Here is a 17109-nt window from a genome sequence, read left to right as displayed (position 1 = left end):
CAATGATCCAATAACAGGAATTTTAATCTCATACCTATGACTAAGCATCGCTTATGTTTGCCTTTAAACCTTGGCAAAATACCTTAATCTACCTTAGTTGCTAGATTTTTGTTAAGTAAGCACGAAGCTAATTTGTGCTAAGTAAATTAATCAATCAGTACTTTATCTACTAAAATGATAACTAACGATATTCTGATGTAAAAGTGACTATCATTCATTTGATTGTATTGATCAAATCAATACAAATTGTAAGAAACGCAAACATCAAAATGAAAGGACCTTGTAACGGTCGTCTCTATGTGAGAACGCAAGGCAAGGACCTAAAAAAATGTTCTCATGTCGTGACAATGTCTATTAATAGGGTTGGTTAAGTATTGAGCTCTTCGTCGCACGGTATATTAAAGTTTTATACCCCCAACCCCTCCTGAATGTAAGACTTTATAACAAATGGCTAAGTATAATACTTAGGTATTCGCTAAAGGAAAAAATGCATTGATATTATAATGGACAGCGCACGGCGCGTAAACAACATGAGCGTCGCGTGTCGTCACAAAACCAGTAAAACCTGATCCGTATCGAATATTAAACGGCGAGTAAAAGAGAGGCCACGCTTTATTTCCGCTCTTCCATTATACTTATTTTGCGAATTCGAAACGATTTCGAAAGAGTCAAGCATGGTTGCTTTACTGTTCATTATAGTTAGGTATTATTTATGTTTAGCTAGGTAGATATTTCAGTATTTACGAGTAAATAGGTTGGTAATTTATCTTTTAGAGTAATTTATCAGATTAGGTACCGCAGTAGTTATCAGCGCCGGTAAGAATTGGTTTTTTAGTACCTACTGTTATATGAGCCTATGTAAGTAGAAAGTTACTTCGCACTTCAGAATGCCCGCTATGTAAATACCTACTGTCCCGCGCCGAAGAGGCGATGGCCAGCAGTAGCGTCGGCGGCGACCGAAAGGACTGGCTCTCCGACAACTATGCGGTCAGTCAACTCGGACAGTACAAGGTGGTAAATTGAACTGTCACTTGCATCCTTTTTTGGAGAGATCTCTAAAGGTGTACTTAACTGATGTTATTTAAACGTAATTAAACAATGCATTTGTAATCGTTTACAGCATTCCTTCCAACATAAATAGATAATAATGCCATAATCTACCTAATGGTTGACCTATATCAGGTGACTCGGCCGGTGCCCGGCGTGGCAGCAGTTATTTCTCGTTCTTATAATAATGTAGCTAGAAATAAAACCTATTTAAAGTCACTAAAGTCTAAAGCTACCTATTAAGTAATGCCGAGACCGGGATGATAATATAAACTTGTCACAAAGTATTCACAAGTTACGGATTCTTCGAATCTGTTGACACTGATACTTACATACCGCTCCAGCTAAAACCCAACTACCTGATACCGGAAGACCTAACATTTTAGATATTCTTGTGAAATTATACAAGTTCTAATGATCCTTATACCTTTGACTTATATACTTCCTTTCAAACTTATCAATCACTCTCTCTAGCAATATTTACTTTATTATGCAAGCCGGTTTTTCAGTGATCAAACCTGCTCCAGTAAGAAGGGTAACTTACAAAGGACAACTACTGAAGAAAATGAAGCTTAAAAAGGCAACTAAGCAGGTGAATTCAAGAACAAGATACCAACAGGCAGTCTTAGTATAGCTGCATGTACTTAGTATATTATCCGAGCTGAGTCTACTGCTATATAATATGTTGATTACTATTACTTCAACAATATGTGTCTTAAGACTCTGAGGATTAAACATCATCATCAATAGCTTTTGACAGTTCATGAATTCCCTGCTGGACTTGAGATAGGTAACAATACCTAATATTAAATTACTGAGCAAATATCATGACGGGGAGTTACTGTTATGTTATCGGTTCCTGGGTAAGTAATGGGAAGAAGAGACTATTAGGCAAGTCATATTAAATTTATGACAGCAATAAAACGGTATATTATTGTGGCAATAGCCAGAAGTATGAGATACTAGAAATGCTGCTTGAGATCTAAATTCAAATACCTAACTTAATTTGTAGATCATTAGTTACAAAGATGTTACAAGCTATAGGTTGACTGCCTACGTCTTGTCATCAACCAAGGAGTCTACAATTAAGGAATCCTAGATGTATTACTTACTAGTTACCTAGTTAGTTAGATAGCCTAGGTGGCCTATGGACAGTACATATAGGAAGAAAGGTATTTCAAAGGACCTAGAAATCTGTAGTATAAATTATAGCCCCCAATAGGCCGGCTACGAAGACAAACTAGAAAATACAATGACGTCAGGATTCAGGATATCACGCACACTGCTGCTATTTATTTTTGGCATCCCGTTTAGATAACTTTCGTATTAAGATTGTTCAGCAAATTAATCTAAAATGCAAGTAACCTCTTATATACTGTGGCGGTACTTGATGGGTAGTCCGTAAACACGTCTAACTAATTAACTTTAGGCAGTAAATGTTGTTGTTTCATATTTCCAAATTTACACTCTTGTTAACTTAGCTACAATAATTATGTAGATACCAAAATAGCCAAGTAGCTATCTACAGTGGTTCTGTGGTGGAATATACGAGTGTGCAATACATTCATTAGGTAACTGTTTATACATATAAATACTGTCTACCCTTACTAGTAATTATAAAAGTAAATTACCCTATTTAAGTACCTACCTAGTTCACCAAATCAACATATTATTGTTGTTAGTTACTAACGTAAACAAAAACAAACAAATACATTTCCTTCCTTCTACCTTCCTAAATTAAATTCAGTTAAAATCATCCTCCTAGTCTCATCCATCTAAAACGTAGACTTTATGTATTGTAATTTCTGGGTTTAAGGCCTAGGTTTATGCAAGTAACGAGTGACGAGTGAGTATGTACTAAAACCTACAAAATATAACGCTATTATCAGAAAGTAAAAGGATATTTCTACGTCCAATACCTACACATCTCCATGCAAAAGATATAGCTGAATTCAGCTGTCGATTCGACTTCATTTATTAATTTGTGGCATTCCATCTAAAAGCAAAGCACAACTTGCAAATAAAGTATTTACGTAGTGTTAATGAATATTTATAAAAATTACAGCTAGGATAACTTTATTGACAGTTTGTCTTTCAACAATGTGTATTTTCTAAGTACATCTAGTCGTATTCAACAATGTATTTTAGGTGTATGACCTTAAGAACTAAGGACACCACACCCTTATATCTTTGAAAATAAAAACTATTTCTCAAGTTCCCACGAAATACCAAATCGTAAACAAACGTGCTGCCATTCAAGCGCTATGTTTTATTGGCGTCCCTTTCCCGCTAACGTTTACCGCGCTTTTTACGTTTTCGAAATCAACGTTGGCGGCATTTAAAATAGGGCGCGAGTTCATTTCGATAGGAGTCTTGTGTTGAGTGGACTGGGTCATTTTTTGATATACTTATTTTGTAAGTATGTTAAATATAATTATTATAAATATTTAGTATAAGTTTTCTGACGTTATGATGTCAAAATCTAATCATTTCTATGCGTATTTTCATCGAAATACGGCGAAATAAATTTCTAAAGCAAATGTTCTAGCTCAATATGTCTCATAGAAAGTAATCTTTATTTCGTAGACATAAGGTATAAATTTAAATGAACAAAGCAATCGATACGTCACGGATATACGTAGTACACGATGCTAAGCCATTTCCGTGCGGTTGGTACAATCGTAATGGCGGACCAATCACAGTCGAGATAGATGTCGCTTTTGAGCCGACGCGAGTCGACCCCAAGCTAGCTTGCTCTGGGAACATTTGCTTCGAGCTCCATACATTTTCTTCTGGTTCTCTACGTCTATAGTTTGGTTGTGCACCAGTTCAAAAATAATTTCAAAATTTTTGCCCTCAGGTAAGTAAAGTTATTTTTCCAATCAAAGTAAAGTGTTTTAATAAGTGTATTAGTGTTTCTTACGGGCGGATTCATTGAAATAATTTTCATTCCACGTTGGAATTCGCATTCAAACATGGCTATAGGCATCGCCGTACTTTCCTTAGTACGCGTGGGTATGGGAAGGACGCCTTATTTCAATAATTAATTTCTCGGATCTTTACTATTAAGGGACAGGAACAGTTCTTCAATAAGTTATAGCTAAATAGTCGTCGGATTATTTGGTAATTAGGTCATCTTTAGTTATTGCGTATTTTCAACACAATCCGTGAAAACAAAATGGTTCTTTCGACCCAAGCCTAGGACAGTGAACTCGTTGTATGGGGAGATAACTATTTTTGTTAATAACTACATCATTTTATGTGTTTTTATAGTGATTCTTGTTGTATTAAGCTAGATTTTTATCGATTTAATACTGGAATTACTATATTTTCACCTAAAAGACGCGTAAGCGTGTTTCCCGCCAAAACGCCGCCCTACTGTGCCATATAAGCAGCGTGAAGGCTAGTTAGCTATCGGATTCTTCAAGGCATTGCCTGCGTTACCTGTTGCCATTTATTTTCTCATTATTTAATTATAATTTCCTTTGTTTGTTTGCAGGAAAAAAGTTAAAATGACGGACAAGCCTAAGCGTCCCATGTCAGCGTACATGCTGTGGCTGAACAGCGCCAGGGAACAGATCAAGTCTGAGAATCCCGGCATGAAAGTCACCGAAATCGCCAAAAAGGGTGGCGAGATCTGGAAATCGATGAAGGACAAATCTGTAAGTAGTATTTCGTCATTATAACATTCGTTGTCTTTGTTCGTGTAAATTGTATCTAATATCTATATTTTTGTTAAGGAATGGGAGGAAAAGGCCGCCAAAGCCAAGGAGCAATACGCGAAAGACCTTGAGTCATACAACGCCAACGGAGGTGGCGGCGAGGGTGGCGGCAAGAAGGCACAGAAGCGAGGAAAGAAGGCAGGCAAGAAGGCGGCACCTGCTGTAAGTATCAATGGCATTATACATGTTTGTCTAGGTTTATACAGCCCTTTGTGGTAAGGTCATACTAACTTCTTAATTTTATTTTAGAAATCCAAGAAAAAGAAGGAGGAGTCTGAAGATGAGGATGGTGAGGAAGAGGAAGAGGAAAGCGAATGATCTCCCAACTTAATACGACATTACTGTTCATATTGAATAATTTACTTGGACTTAATTTATTACAAAGTAAAATGGGACTGACTTTCCAAAGTCTGTATGACATTTCACACTTTTTTTATAATTTTTACTGAGTTGAATTTATAAATTTTTGGCTCGATGTTTCTGATGCATTATAACAGTAATTTTGGTCTACACATGAAATTGTTGATGTTTCAGTGTGTTGTTTATCTACTACTTATGTTTGTAGTATTAATAATAATGATAGATGTATGTAAAGAGCATTGCAGAGTTTGGAAAGTTCTGCCGCTGGCTAGGGTCTAGGTTTCTAAGCCTCAAAAAAAAAAAATAATGTTTAAGTGTTAGCATGTATACACCGGGGAATTGTACAGTTAGCCCTCCCTCGTTAAGTTCGCTGTGACTACTGGATGCTCACTTTAAGATGTGTACCTCAACTGGTTTCATCAAAACTAGTATGTCTGCAATATTACCTGATTTGCTGTATAACATATTTATGTTAAAGCTGTGCTTTGATTTAAATATACCATAATTTTTAATTTACTGTGTATTGATAAGTTGTGTGCATTAATTTTGGACATAGAAGTTTTGGTCAGACTATACCAATATGTAAAATTAGAGACTATTTCATAACCATATGTGGCGGCTTATTGTTAATTATAAACCTACCTCTTCTCATTGTAAATTTCAATGCTGATAATGGTACCAAACTCTAAGCTAAGATCCCACTTAGGAAATTGATGTGTATGTTGTATTTTTAGTTAGTTAATAGGTAGGTTTTCGATGTGATTTGTCTCTCAAATTTTACATTTGTGTTATTTTGTAAATGAGAATTAGCATTCCTCATGTCAATACGGATTTTACATGTTCAATAAAGTAATTTCATATAAAATATTCTATTTTTCAATTTGTCTTTTCATTCTTTTTCATAAACTGCTATGTTGCTTCTTCATCTGTCTTTTCTCTATACTTTCTTTTATTCTATTGCTATAACCTACAATTCAATTGATTAGCCTTGATTCTCTACCAATGTCGCAGTGTCCCTGTCAAAATGACCGACGGCAAAGTGATGCACGTGACGAAAGTATCTAGACGGTACCGCGTGGCAAGGGATAGACGTACATAAGTGCGCCACGTAGGCGTGACAAATGAGTAGACATAGAAGTATTTTTGACCTCTATTCACAAATACGTCGATATAAATATTGTTTTGTTTGCAAAACAACGCTATGCATCAGTAATTGTAGGCACCTACGACGAACATTTACGTTATCGCAGTGCGACCATTTTATAATAGGTACACTGATGTCCGATCGATAAAAAAAGATGCTTGTTCATTTTGGCATGCCAGATAATGTACCTAGGTAGTTGATTGCATAATAGGAAATTAAAACTTAAATTAGCCATCAAACACCCAATAACTGCCTAGTTAAATAATCAATATTTAGGTTCCTAGCTTATTAGCGATTACCAGACTGATGCGAAAATAAAAGTCTAACGAGCCAATCATAGCCATGCATGCCCTACTTAATTGATGTCAAGCAACGTCATACTTCTTTAGCGTCACGGCGTCCGTGGGGAGGGGTCGATACAATATTGATATAAGGCTGAATATACACTACATGCATCGTTAAAGTTACTGATAAACGTTAGTCTGCCTTATTGGTAGGTCGATAACTATGCAAATACGAAAATTAGTTATAGGTAAATATGATAAATAATTGATCTCATCCTAATTTTCTACCACTGACAATGAATGTCGAAAATTAATGAATTATTGTAGCTTTGTAGACCACCAAGTTTGTAAATCAATAATAATTATGATAAATAAATATGAGTTCTTGCAATATTCTAGACTACTCTAACGGAATGTTCTATTTTATGTTTTGTTTTGTATTGGTTATTAAATTGGTAGATACGACTCCAATTAATTAGACATTAGTAGTCTGAAGGTTACTAATACACTCAACTTATGAGATTGACTAAATGTTATCCCAAATAAAATCTAATGAACAATAATCTGGATTGTGGGTGGCCGTGGAGGTCTAAGGTCTTGGTTTAGCAGTGGACGTATCTCGGCTGATGATGATGATGGGCGGCGCTGATCGTTCTACCATCAGGTGAGCCGTGTTCTCGTTTGCCCAATATTCCATTTAAAAAAATATAACAGCTAACGCCTTTGCAACTTGGAGTCAATACGTACTCGGTAGTATCCGTTGGATTCCCATCCCGGGTCCTCCAGCAGTTGTCTTGTTTTTTGTCTAGCATCCTACATTTATGGCATGAAATTCTCGACACTATCACGATGGTTGGAAAATAACTTCGACATGTCACCCAGATGTCAATGTCAAGTGACTTATTTGTCAACTGTCAATGTCAATAAATGCAAGTTTCAAACGACCTCAGAAATAAAAAAATAAATAAACAAGTTTTTTTAAATAAAACATTACAAAACAATAAACTTATTAAATGGTTATACTTTGATAAGAGTAAAGTTTAAAACATACGAACTAAACCATATATGCCTCAAAATCTATAATTCTTGTGATCTAACCAAAAGGTATTTGAGGTTATGCGTTGGGAGTAAAATATTTTGTTATCATGAATGTTGTTTTATATTAATACAACGTGTGTAGTAAGTGCAGGTATGTCGGGGGACGGTAGTGGCGGTGGTGGGTCGGCGGTGGCCCTAGTGACCGGAGGCTATGATCATACAATCAAGTTATGGCAAGCACACAGTGGCGTCTGTTTACGAACCATGCAACACCCTGATTCCGTAAGTCTTTATTAGTAGGCATAAACAATAATTATCATATTCTATTTAAAAGATCATTAAAATCTAGATCAGTGGGTATCCTTAATGCTTAGTAAAGTATACAACTGAAAATCTTAATTTGCCTGCAGCAAGTGAATGGGCTTGAGATATCTCCCACTGGACAGATGGTAGCAGCGTGTGGCTACCAGCACATTCGCATGTATGACTTAGCCAGTGCCAACCCAGATCCTGTTGTTAATTTTGAAGGAATCACGAAGAATGTTGCCAGAGTTGGATTTCAAGTGAGTTCAAGTACAAATAGTTTTAATATACAAATAGAATTCGTTAAAGAATTTTAAATTTTCAGCCATTTGTAAGATAAAGTAATGTATATCTTATCAAGACAACTATTTCAAATAGGTACCACAAGTACCAGTACCCTATAGCAATGAAATTGAGTGTAACACTTTAGCTAACTAACAGACAAATATGGAAACCAAAATATCCCAAAAAATATGTAATATTTTCAAGCAATTTTAAAAATAATTTTATTTTTAGAAAAATGACCTTTGGATGTACACCGGTGGTGAAGATTGGACGGCTAGAATATGGGACCCAAGGTAACAAAGTAATCTTTAATATATTTTAGGAAAACATAATATATACCCATTGATTTATTAAATAAATAAATAAAATGTTGACTGATGAATTTTCTGTCAGTTATGTATAAACTTCGGTCACATAACAAAAAAACTTTGATGTTTAAATGACAACTCTACCTCAAGTAATTACAGATTGAAACAATAATTATTCCTATCAATTTAAGTAGGAACTTGAACCTTAAATATTTTCCAGGGCTGCACCACAATTCCGCTGCACAAAAATATTCCAAGTGCAAGCTCCTGTCAATACTGTTACATTGCATCCCGATCAGACACAGATTATGGTGGGAGACCAGAGTGGCATAATACACATGTGGGACCTTCGGACAGACCAGAATGAACAATTGGTAAGAGAAAAATGTCAAGAAACTACATAGTTTCTTTTTTCTATTCTGTAGTTGTTGAACAAAGTAGTTAACTCTGTTTTACTGAAAACTATCTGATTAATAAACAAAGACAACAGTGAATCAGCTAATCACCAATCATCATCAATCATCTGATAGTGGGAATTTCAGAAAGGGATCGGGACTTATCTGATTCCCTTAAAGTCACAGACAAACTGACAATTGTATTGTTTCTCTAGATACCAGATGCTGAAGCCTCAATCCAGGATATAGCAATTGACCCAGAAGGCAAGATGATGGCTGCGGTGAACAACAAGGGCAACTGCTATGTGTGGTCACTGGGAGGCGCAGCCCCACATCCCGTACCACTCAAACACATTGTTGCACATTCTAAATATGCTCTCAGATGCAAGTTCAGCCTGGATTCTACGTAAGTAGATTTGAAATGGTCTTATTGTGAATTTGGTCAAAATATTTAATTTTAATCAGATGGGCGATACAATAGAGTGGATATAAATAAACAAGATTTTCTGAGAAGAAATGGAAAAAGACACTTCTATAGAGTATAGATTAGATATATTATGTCATCAATTAAAGTCCTACTTCTTATTTTAATTCACACTTTTAGATGAGATATCTAATGATGCTCACTAACAAATTAAAATACTTAATTAAAATAAAATCAACGAAATAAATATGTAGGTACTTACAGCTTACGTAAAATTCATTTAGATCTTAATGGCGGTCTCCTGCATGAATAAATGAATATCTCCTAGATAAATATTATGTCACGATCTTTGGATCCGTTCCTCGGTTTTTGCAGCCCGCAAAATTACTCACATAACATTTTTAAAGGCTAGAAAAGTTTTCAAAACAAACTTATCAAAGTTTAAAAACTAGTTTCGACATGAAAAAATCAAATTTGAAAGTTTGACAACTGTCTGTTAGTATTGCCAATTTATAAAAATTGTTGTGGCGGTAAAATGTTATGGGGAATGAGGATAATTTTAAAATATTTTGCATTATTCACCAGGATGCTTGTGACGACGTCTGGCGATTGTTCAGCGAAAGTGTGGCGGACCAGCGACTGGACGCTGCTACGTGAACTGCGCAACGACACGCAACGGTGGGTGTGGGACGCAGCCTTCAGTATCGACTCACGATACCTTTTTACGGGTAAGTTTATTACAAGTTTCACTTCCAGAAATAATTCTTGCTCGGTGTAGAATTGTTAGTAAAGTTGGATAGTTAATTTCCAGGAAGGCTATGGGTTATAAAACATGACACTACGACCGATAGGAGCCCAACAAAGTGGGTGATAATGCGCGGGAGTTGCTAGTAATATTATAAAGCTGAAGAGTTTTGTTTGAACTTTTGAACAGGCTCCAGTACTAGTTGGATTTTAATAATTAATTTTGTGTTGGATAGTCGTCAATGCATCAACATCAAGCTGCAATCAGTAGGAAGCGTGCAGTTAGTTCCTAGTGAAGCCGTGCGGGAATAGCCAGTACTTACATGCACCGTTGTATCGTCATCCAGTGTCCTACTACAATTCCTCCATTATGATAAGTGTTGAATACTATCTTTTCTTTTATCTTCCAGGTTCCTCAGACAGTTACGCCCGACTCTGGGACGTAGAAAAGGGCACCCTAGAGAGAGAATACTGCGGACATCAGAAAGCTATCACCGCCCTTGCCTTCAGAGACCAGGCAGTTTAATAATTGTAACTTTAATTAAGGAAAATTGTACATGAATTATTTTATAACGAACGCGAATGTTTCTTCTCAAAATTATTTGATTATGACTCAAATTGTTTGTTAGATAAGTTGCATTTATTAGTGCCATTAGTTTCCACAAAGCTTACATGGAAAATGGTCTGTAATTAGTTCCTTTTAATCAGGTTGTCAATAAGGGTTATTACTTGTTTTTGTTATTTTTTTATATGCCTTGTTACATGTCAAATTACCAGTTTTGCAATGTCTAATCAAGAATGTGTTTAACAGGAACTTAATCAGACATAGTGTGGCTGTATTTCTATTATTTATCTAAGTTGTTGGTGGATGTGTGTGTCCATCTACCTACAGAATTTGAAACTGGTCCTACAATAGGTTAAGAATATGATTTCCGACAATAGCTTACTAGGTACCGTTTAGCGCTTGTATATTTGTAAATACTGTCTTACTAGATTATGTAGCGATATGTTGTTATAGGCTAATCATTTTGTACTCTCTTCCTGGAAAATACTAACTTACTTATATACAAAACAAAGCCAAATACATAATTGAATCATACAGATAAAGATGTATTAAATCTGCATTTACTTATTCAGATGTAAAAATCAAGCTAAGAGACAAAATAGTACGTGGGTCGTCATGCGACGGTTTTTAAGTAAATTTCAGGCATATTTTGTACTTTTTTATCCTGTAATACTTGTGTTCGATGCATTTACTATGTAAATATAACAGACTCTCATTTGACTATAATATAAAATAAAATACTATATTATAAATGCAGTTTTCATTTAATAAATAAGATATTAGTGCCGATCACAAAATATACAAAATATTGAAGCTTAGTTTATTTGTCACTAAGCTATTGGATCGAGAAAATATAAAATACACATATTTGAAAATGAAATAAAACATTTATTGTATGGTTATATTGCACTTTACGGTTTAAGATGGTGCTTCAACACAAACATTATTCTAATTCTTGTACATACAATTGCAACATAAAATACACAGTAAGTACGCCTCCAACCTTTATTACAAATATACTAATATAATACTGTGCTAATTACAGATATCTGTAAACACTGCAGTGTTTACGAATTTCCTAACGATTTCACTTTATAATCACAACTTGTAAAAAATGAGACCTAAATATAATAAGTACATAATATATTTGAATACAATAAGTAAATATTGGAATGTTAAATAAATGCTTTTTCCGATAATTATAATTTATAATTCAGTAATAAAAATCTCGACTAGAAACAATTATACATTCAATTACACGATATTTAAAATATACATATCACTCAGTCAAAATAAACAGTATGTTTGTCTGTACTCAGTAGTAGCTACTGGCGATGGTGTTGAGAACATTAATGTATCGCCGTTACAAAGCTTAGATTACGGTACATTACATAATTAAGCATTCAGCGATGATAAGTATGGATTGATGTTGATTTTGAACACACTATACTTGGTCTAACGGCAGATCTTTGACGTCGCCGATCTCTGAGCAGGTGTCGTCATCACATGTGTAGGAGATGACGAACCGAAGGTCGACTGGTGGCTTGGACGCAGGCCTGCCTATCAACATGACCTGCGTGATGGCTGGCGGCGGCAGAAACGGGTTGTACTGGGGCAGAGTCGTACCCGACGGCGTTAGCAGACGAACTTTACAACACTGTAAAATATTAAAATATCAGCAACCATTTTTGAATAGGCCCAGTCTATTAAGTTAATTGAAGAGTAAGAGTCATATTGGAACAATAAATGGTTGGTGTTATAAGTTCGTAACACAGTTTTAACTAGGATAGCATTATGTAGTAGACAATGGAAAAAGATTTTGTAGAATCTGACAAGAAATGTAACATACCTTAGGAACCACACCTTGAAACCTAAAATCTATAATAGGCTTCTTATTTTTGTTCGTCGTAGATATCACAACAACATTGACATCAGGCCTCGGTTTATCTTGGCAGAAGTGTAACACGACCGTCAGACCATTTTCTTCCTCAAATATCGTCATTGGAGGAACATTGCTCGGGGTTACGTTAGACAAGGACACATCTATATCCGTCAACGGTTTCACTTCAGTTTTAGTCTTTTCTCTCTTTTCTTCGGTAGATTCGATACTTTCAGTAGGGGAAGCGTTCTTCGGCTTGTTTTCTTCTAGAGATATACTTAAGTCCAATATGTTGTCAATGGGAGATTCAGTAAGGTTCGTAGGCAGTACAGCCGAGGTGCTCGGTCCGTCGGTAATGTCTACTATGACGTCATCAGGCGGCGATGATGGCTTGCTCAGCACTTTAGCTGGCTCTACAGGTTTGGATTGCTCTTCTGGTTTTTTGGTAAAGAAGTCTAAATCGAACAGAGCGCCGTTTGTTGTTGTTGGTGGTGGCGCGACCTCGTGTTTAGGCGAAGGTAACGCGTTCATTGGTATTTTCTTTGATGTTTTACTGTAATAAAACGAAATTTACAATTAATTTTATTTCGGGATCGGTAATTGGTAAAACTATAGTCAACTGAATCATTTTGCATAAATACAAAGTAAATCGTTTACCCATTAAATCCTTCCAGCCGTTTGATATGGTCAGGTAGGGACTGTTTGATGAGTTGTTCCCCAAGGGAGTCTAGTTCATTCCATCCCTCGGCTTTACTTGGTTTGTCTCCTAAAAGATCTACATCCTCTGCAAAAGTTAAAATGTAATGAATTTTGCATCAACAAAACTAAGAAATGTCTGTACATGGATTGGTTAGAGAACTTGCTTTATTTAGTGATCAGTTTCGAAATCTTTAGGTAGGATTTAGGATAGAGACTGGAATTTTGTCTACATACCCTATTAAATAACTATCTATATGTTAACAAACAAAACACAAAAAAGGTGTACTTCATTAAATGGTATATCAAAGTACAAATATGTATTTTCACAATTGAAGGAAAAATTACCACTAGGCATCAAGTTGACAGGTTTCAGCGGTTCCACAATGCTTGTATCGCTTCCCGTCGAGAAGATATCACCGAGCTCGTCAATAGCAGTACTCCTGGAGCTGCCAGGCTGCACCGTGACGTCATCTCCCTTCCCCAAGTTACCGGCGAAGTCCAATAAGCTATCGCTATTCGAACTTTGTGCTTGATCAGTACTTGAAGCTTTGGCATTTGGAATTTTCTTCTTTTCCTTTGTAAACTTAGAATATGCGTCGTACTTCTCGAAAACATCGTCTAAAACTTCGCTGGCGTGTAATATGTCATCTAGAATTAAATGAATAAATAAAAGAAAATTGAGTATTTAGTACATGGATTTTTTTAAATATCTACAACAACATCATAGAAGCTGGTTAAATATGTGTGGAGAGAATAGTGCGGATATTTCGCTGCCTATTTCAGACGTGTTGTGGTTTATAGATACTTAGATACAACGCGATCATCTGTCCTAAAATACATTAGGAACAGTGACATCTAAAAACTAAGTTAGATGGATCAATATTCAAAACAAATTCACGGACAATTTACAGGAATGATGTGACTATATAATTAATACAAACTACGAATACCACGACCATTTTATGAGATCACTAAGTTGCTCTATCTATACCTACTCTCATGGGAAAGATTATCAGACGTGACGTTATGTAACACACACAGTAGGTTTGTAAAGAGAGCTTTAAGATAAGAACCACTGAGCTACTGAGCTTATCAATCTGATACAAGTACATGTATTATCTGTATACTTTCGGATTACTCTATGTTAGTACGATTACCTAGTGTCGCCGATTAAAATGAATAATGAATACGCCCATTGATTATGACGCAGAATTTCGACTTCTAATTTTTAATAACCTGCCATCATCCACATGATATTAAAGCCGGAAGACCTAAGCTAATGTAGTTCGCAGAGCTGACACGTTTTTCCATATTTACATACTTGTGTGCACACAGCTAACTATGCGAACTAAAAGCTATGTGACTATGGAAAACAAAATTAGCTTAGTTCTTGGTCTGTAACCGGACGAAAATGAGGACGAATATAGTTAAGATATTTTTTTCAGACTAGATCTAAGTATCATTACAGCCCATGCACTTCACTATTGAACAATGTGCCTCCTGTATATAGGTACGAGGAAGTCTGTCATAATTTTTACGCTTGGTAGGCGACATTGATCGTAATTTAAAAGGTTCAGGTCTATCGGTGATGCTCAGTCTCTGTCAAGTACATTTTTTATCTTATGACACCTGTAAGATGGATAGAGGTGGTGACTAATGTTTTCTGTTCTGCTGTCACCCCATGAAAAATGTATGGATCATCTTTTTAATAAGCAATTGCAAATTGTTAAAGACAAACTACTTCAACATACTCATACATGTACAAAGGAAGCTTGTAACAAACGCAAATAAAATGTAATGAAATAAATGACTACCAACAGACAGACAGACAAACTACCACAACACACATTACAATGATAATGATTGAAGTAACAAACCGGTCCACTCACTGAGACAGTCAGGCTGGGACTCCGAGGCAGCCAGACGTTGGAGTGCCAAGCGGAGAGTCCCACAAGACATGTGCAGCTCATGTATCAACTGCTCTTCCTCTGGAGACGCATCTTCAGCGTTCGCAAGCAGTTCCTTAAGAAGTTCTGCGCTATCTAAAGCATTCCCAACTTCTTGGGCGCGACGACTGCTTTCTTCGTTACGACGCTCTTCCTAGTAGTTATAAAACATCAGTTAATATACATATTAATATCAATAATCAAGTTTAAACTACATAATGTAAGACTAAATTATTAATCATTGTAAATATTTACCAATACATTGAAAAATGAGATTAAAGATCAAGAATAATAATGGAGAAACAGTTAGCTTCAATTCTAAAAGAGTTAATAACTTATTGTTGTGTAATATAAATTCACATGACACATTTATTTTAATTGATATCTCTCACACTTGGGAAGTTCAAATTTTAAGTAAGCATGGTAGTAAACAGTCTACAATATGATGATAAATGGTGATACTTGAAAACTGAATAAATTTTATTAAATATTGCAAATAGTTTTAAATGTATAAATGGTAAAAGGAGAAAATATTAAAGCAGGACAACATTAAAAAAATATATATCAATCCATACTTACTTCTCTAACCATAGTTTTGATGAGTCTGTTAGCGTGTTGGAGATCTTCAGGCTTTTTGCTCTGTAGCAACTTTTGTAACAACTTGGACTTCTCCTCATCTTCAAAGATTGCATTCTTGGCCCTATTACGAGGAGGTACCACATCTTCAGGGGGTAAGGGAGGCGGTGTCTCCTTCACCACACCTTGGTTCTTCAGCATATCATATGCAACTTTAAACTTAGACTCCTTTGGATACTCAATTGACCATGCGTGAAGTAATTGTAAAACCTACAAAAATTTTAATAAAATAATTATAGACACCAAATTTTTTTTGATTATGAGGCCTATTAAAGTAAGTCCCAATTATAATTTTGAAATAGTTACATTTTATCAATTTACAATTCTCTGTGAATACATTGTTTTATTCACAAAATTATTATTACCACAACAGTTATATTACTTTATAAAAATGCTGGTCGTAATTGATAAAGTTAATTGCAAAGGTAGAGCAACACATTACCATGGGTCAATCACACATTTTTAATCAAATTTTATAAGGAAAATCATCTGAACCGGTAGTAGTACTATATTCCTTATAACTATAACTACAAGGACAAAGATATTAATTTGAAATACCAACTGTATAAAGTAAAACATGTGTTGTAATTCTGTGAAGGTGAAACATTGAAACAAATAGACTACATAATTACTTCTACTACTACATACATAGAAATTTATAAACAATGTTTAGACTATTTTAAAAACAAATGTGATCTTACCCTTGTCCGTACTTCAGGTGAAGTTCGATCAGCAAAATATTTAGGCGAAACTAACTTAATCATTTCATTGAGAAAGCGGAATTTGCCGACTTCAGCGTGGAAGCCGGCATCACAACGTCGCATACAACGGTCTAGCATAGAGAGAGCGAGCAGAGCCTCCCGAGCATTAGGAGTGTGTATGCGGGCCGCCAGAGCTTGTGCCGCCAGCTGCGCCCCCTCCGCAGCGTCCTTCATCACCGCACAAAAAGCCTCCAACGCCGCAGCGTCCGGACATGGTAGAGATTCGTGAGTAGCTTTTACTAAAACGAATAACAAATACATTCTCATTACGAAGTCAAAACTTTCTCATAAAATAAAATATACCACTAAAAGAATACTTACAAATTAACGCTTCTAAACTGATTAAAGTCACGTTCATCTTTTATAACAGGAAAACACAGTTTTCGTGAAATATAAATAAATTAGAATAAAATTTTTGTTTCATTTCGTTTCAGATCAAGTTGACATTTTGCTTTGTATAAGTGTTGCAAGTTACAATTCTCTGTATAACTTTGAGTGACTATAATTTTTAAAAATTAAATATTTTGTATTACATTATATTATAGTTGTTGGTTTACAATTTAATTACA

The 17109-nt window shown here is 35.4% G+C and overlaps 3 protein-coding genes across 6 annotated transcripts; 2 read left to right on the top strand and 1 right to left on the bottom strand.

Moving 5' to 3' along the window:
* The first annotated feature begins 3739 nt into the window (after nucleotides 1-3739).
* LOC118281793 (high mobility group protein D) lies at nucleotides 3740-6009 on the top strand. Of its 2 annotated transcripts, none has more exons than XM_035602518.2 (4): nucleotides 3740-3907; nucleotides 4547-4709; nucleotides 4788-4931; nucleotides 5019-6009. In XM_035602518.2, exons 2-4 carry the CDS (start codon nucleotides 4560-4562, stop codon nucleotides 5085-5087), a joined length of 363 nt encoding a protein of 120 aa, XP_035458411.1. In that variant the 5' UTR covers nucleotides 3740-3907; nucleotides 4547-4559; the 3' UTR covers nucleotides 5088-6009. The 2 variants fall into 2 exon arrangements, with proteins under 2 accessions (XP_035458411.1, XP_050557933.1); XM_050701976.1 differs by lacking the exon at nucleotides 3740-3907 and adding an exon at nucleotides 4152-4170.
* Nucleotides 6010-7471: 1462 nt separating this feature from the next.
* On the top strand, nucleotides 7472-11371 carry LOC118281792 (target of rapamycin complex subunit lst8). 2 transcript variants are annotated; one of them, XM_035602516.2, is made up of 8 exons: nucleotides 7472-7661; nucleotides 7738-7877; nucleotides 8006-8158; nucleotides 8415-8476; nucleotides 8712-8865; nucleotides 9102-9292; nucleotides 9896-10038; nucleotides 10465-11371. In XM_035602516.2, exons 2-8 carry the CDS (start codon nucleotides 7749-7751, stop codon nucleotides 10578-10580), a joined length of 948 nt encoding a protein of 315 aa, XP_035458409.1. In that variant the 5' UTR covers nucleotides 7472-7661; nucleotides 7738-7748; the 3' UTR covers nucleotides 10581-11371. The 2 variants fall into 2 exon arrangements, with proteins under 2 accessions (XP_035458409.1, XP_035458410.1); XM_035602517.2 differs by having other exon boundaries at nucleotides 7550-7573.
* LOC118281791 (ADP-ribosylation factor-binding protein GGA2) lies at nucleotides 11365-17027 on the bottom strand. 2 transcript variants are annotated; one of them, XM_035602513.2, is made up of 8 exons: nucleotides 16862-17027; nucleotides 16481-16779; nucleotides 15723-15989; nucleotides 15075-15297; nucleotides 13543-13845; nucleotides 13156-13282; nucleotides 12469-13051; nucleotides 11365-12276 (listed from the first exon to the last, which is right to left on the bottom strand). In XM_035602513.2, the coding sequence occupies exons 1-8, from the start codon at nucleotides 16896-16898 to the stop codon at nucleotides 12064-12066; spliced, it is 2052 nt and encodes a 683-aa protein (XP_035458406.2). In that variant the 5' UTR covers nucleotides 16899-17027; the 3' UTR covers nucleotides 11365-12063. The 2 variants fall into 2 exon arrangements, with proteins under 2 accessions (XP_035458406.2, XP_050557899.1); XM_050701942.1 differs by having other exon boundaries at nucleotides 15087-15297.
* Nucleotides 17028-17109: the final 82 nt, after the last annotated feature.

Source organism: Spodoptera frugiperda, chromosome 2 (assembly GCF_023101765.2).
Source record: "Spodoptera frugiperda isolate SF20-4 chromosome 2, AGI-APGP_CSIRO_Sfru_2.0, whole genome shotgun sequence".
Lineage (NCBI taxonomy): Eukaryota > Metazoa > Arthropoda > Insecta > Lepidoptera > Noctuidae > Spodoptera > Spodoptera frugiperda.
The sequence above is the reverse complement of the archived record's forward strand: the minus strand, read 5'-3'. Positions and strand labels throughout refer to the sequence as shown.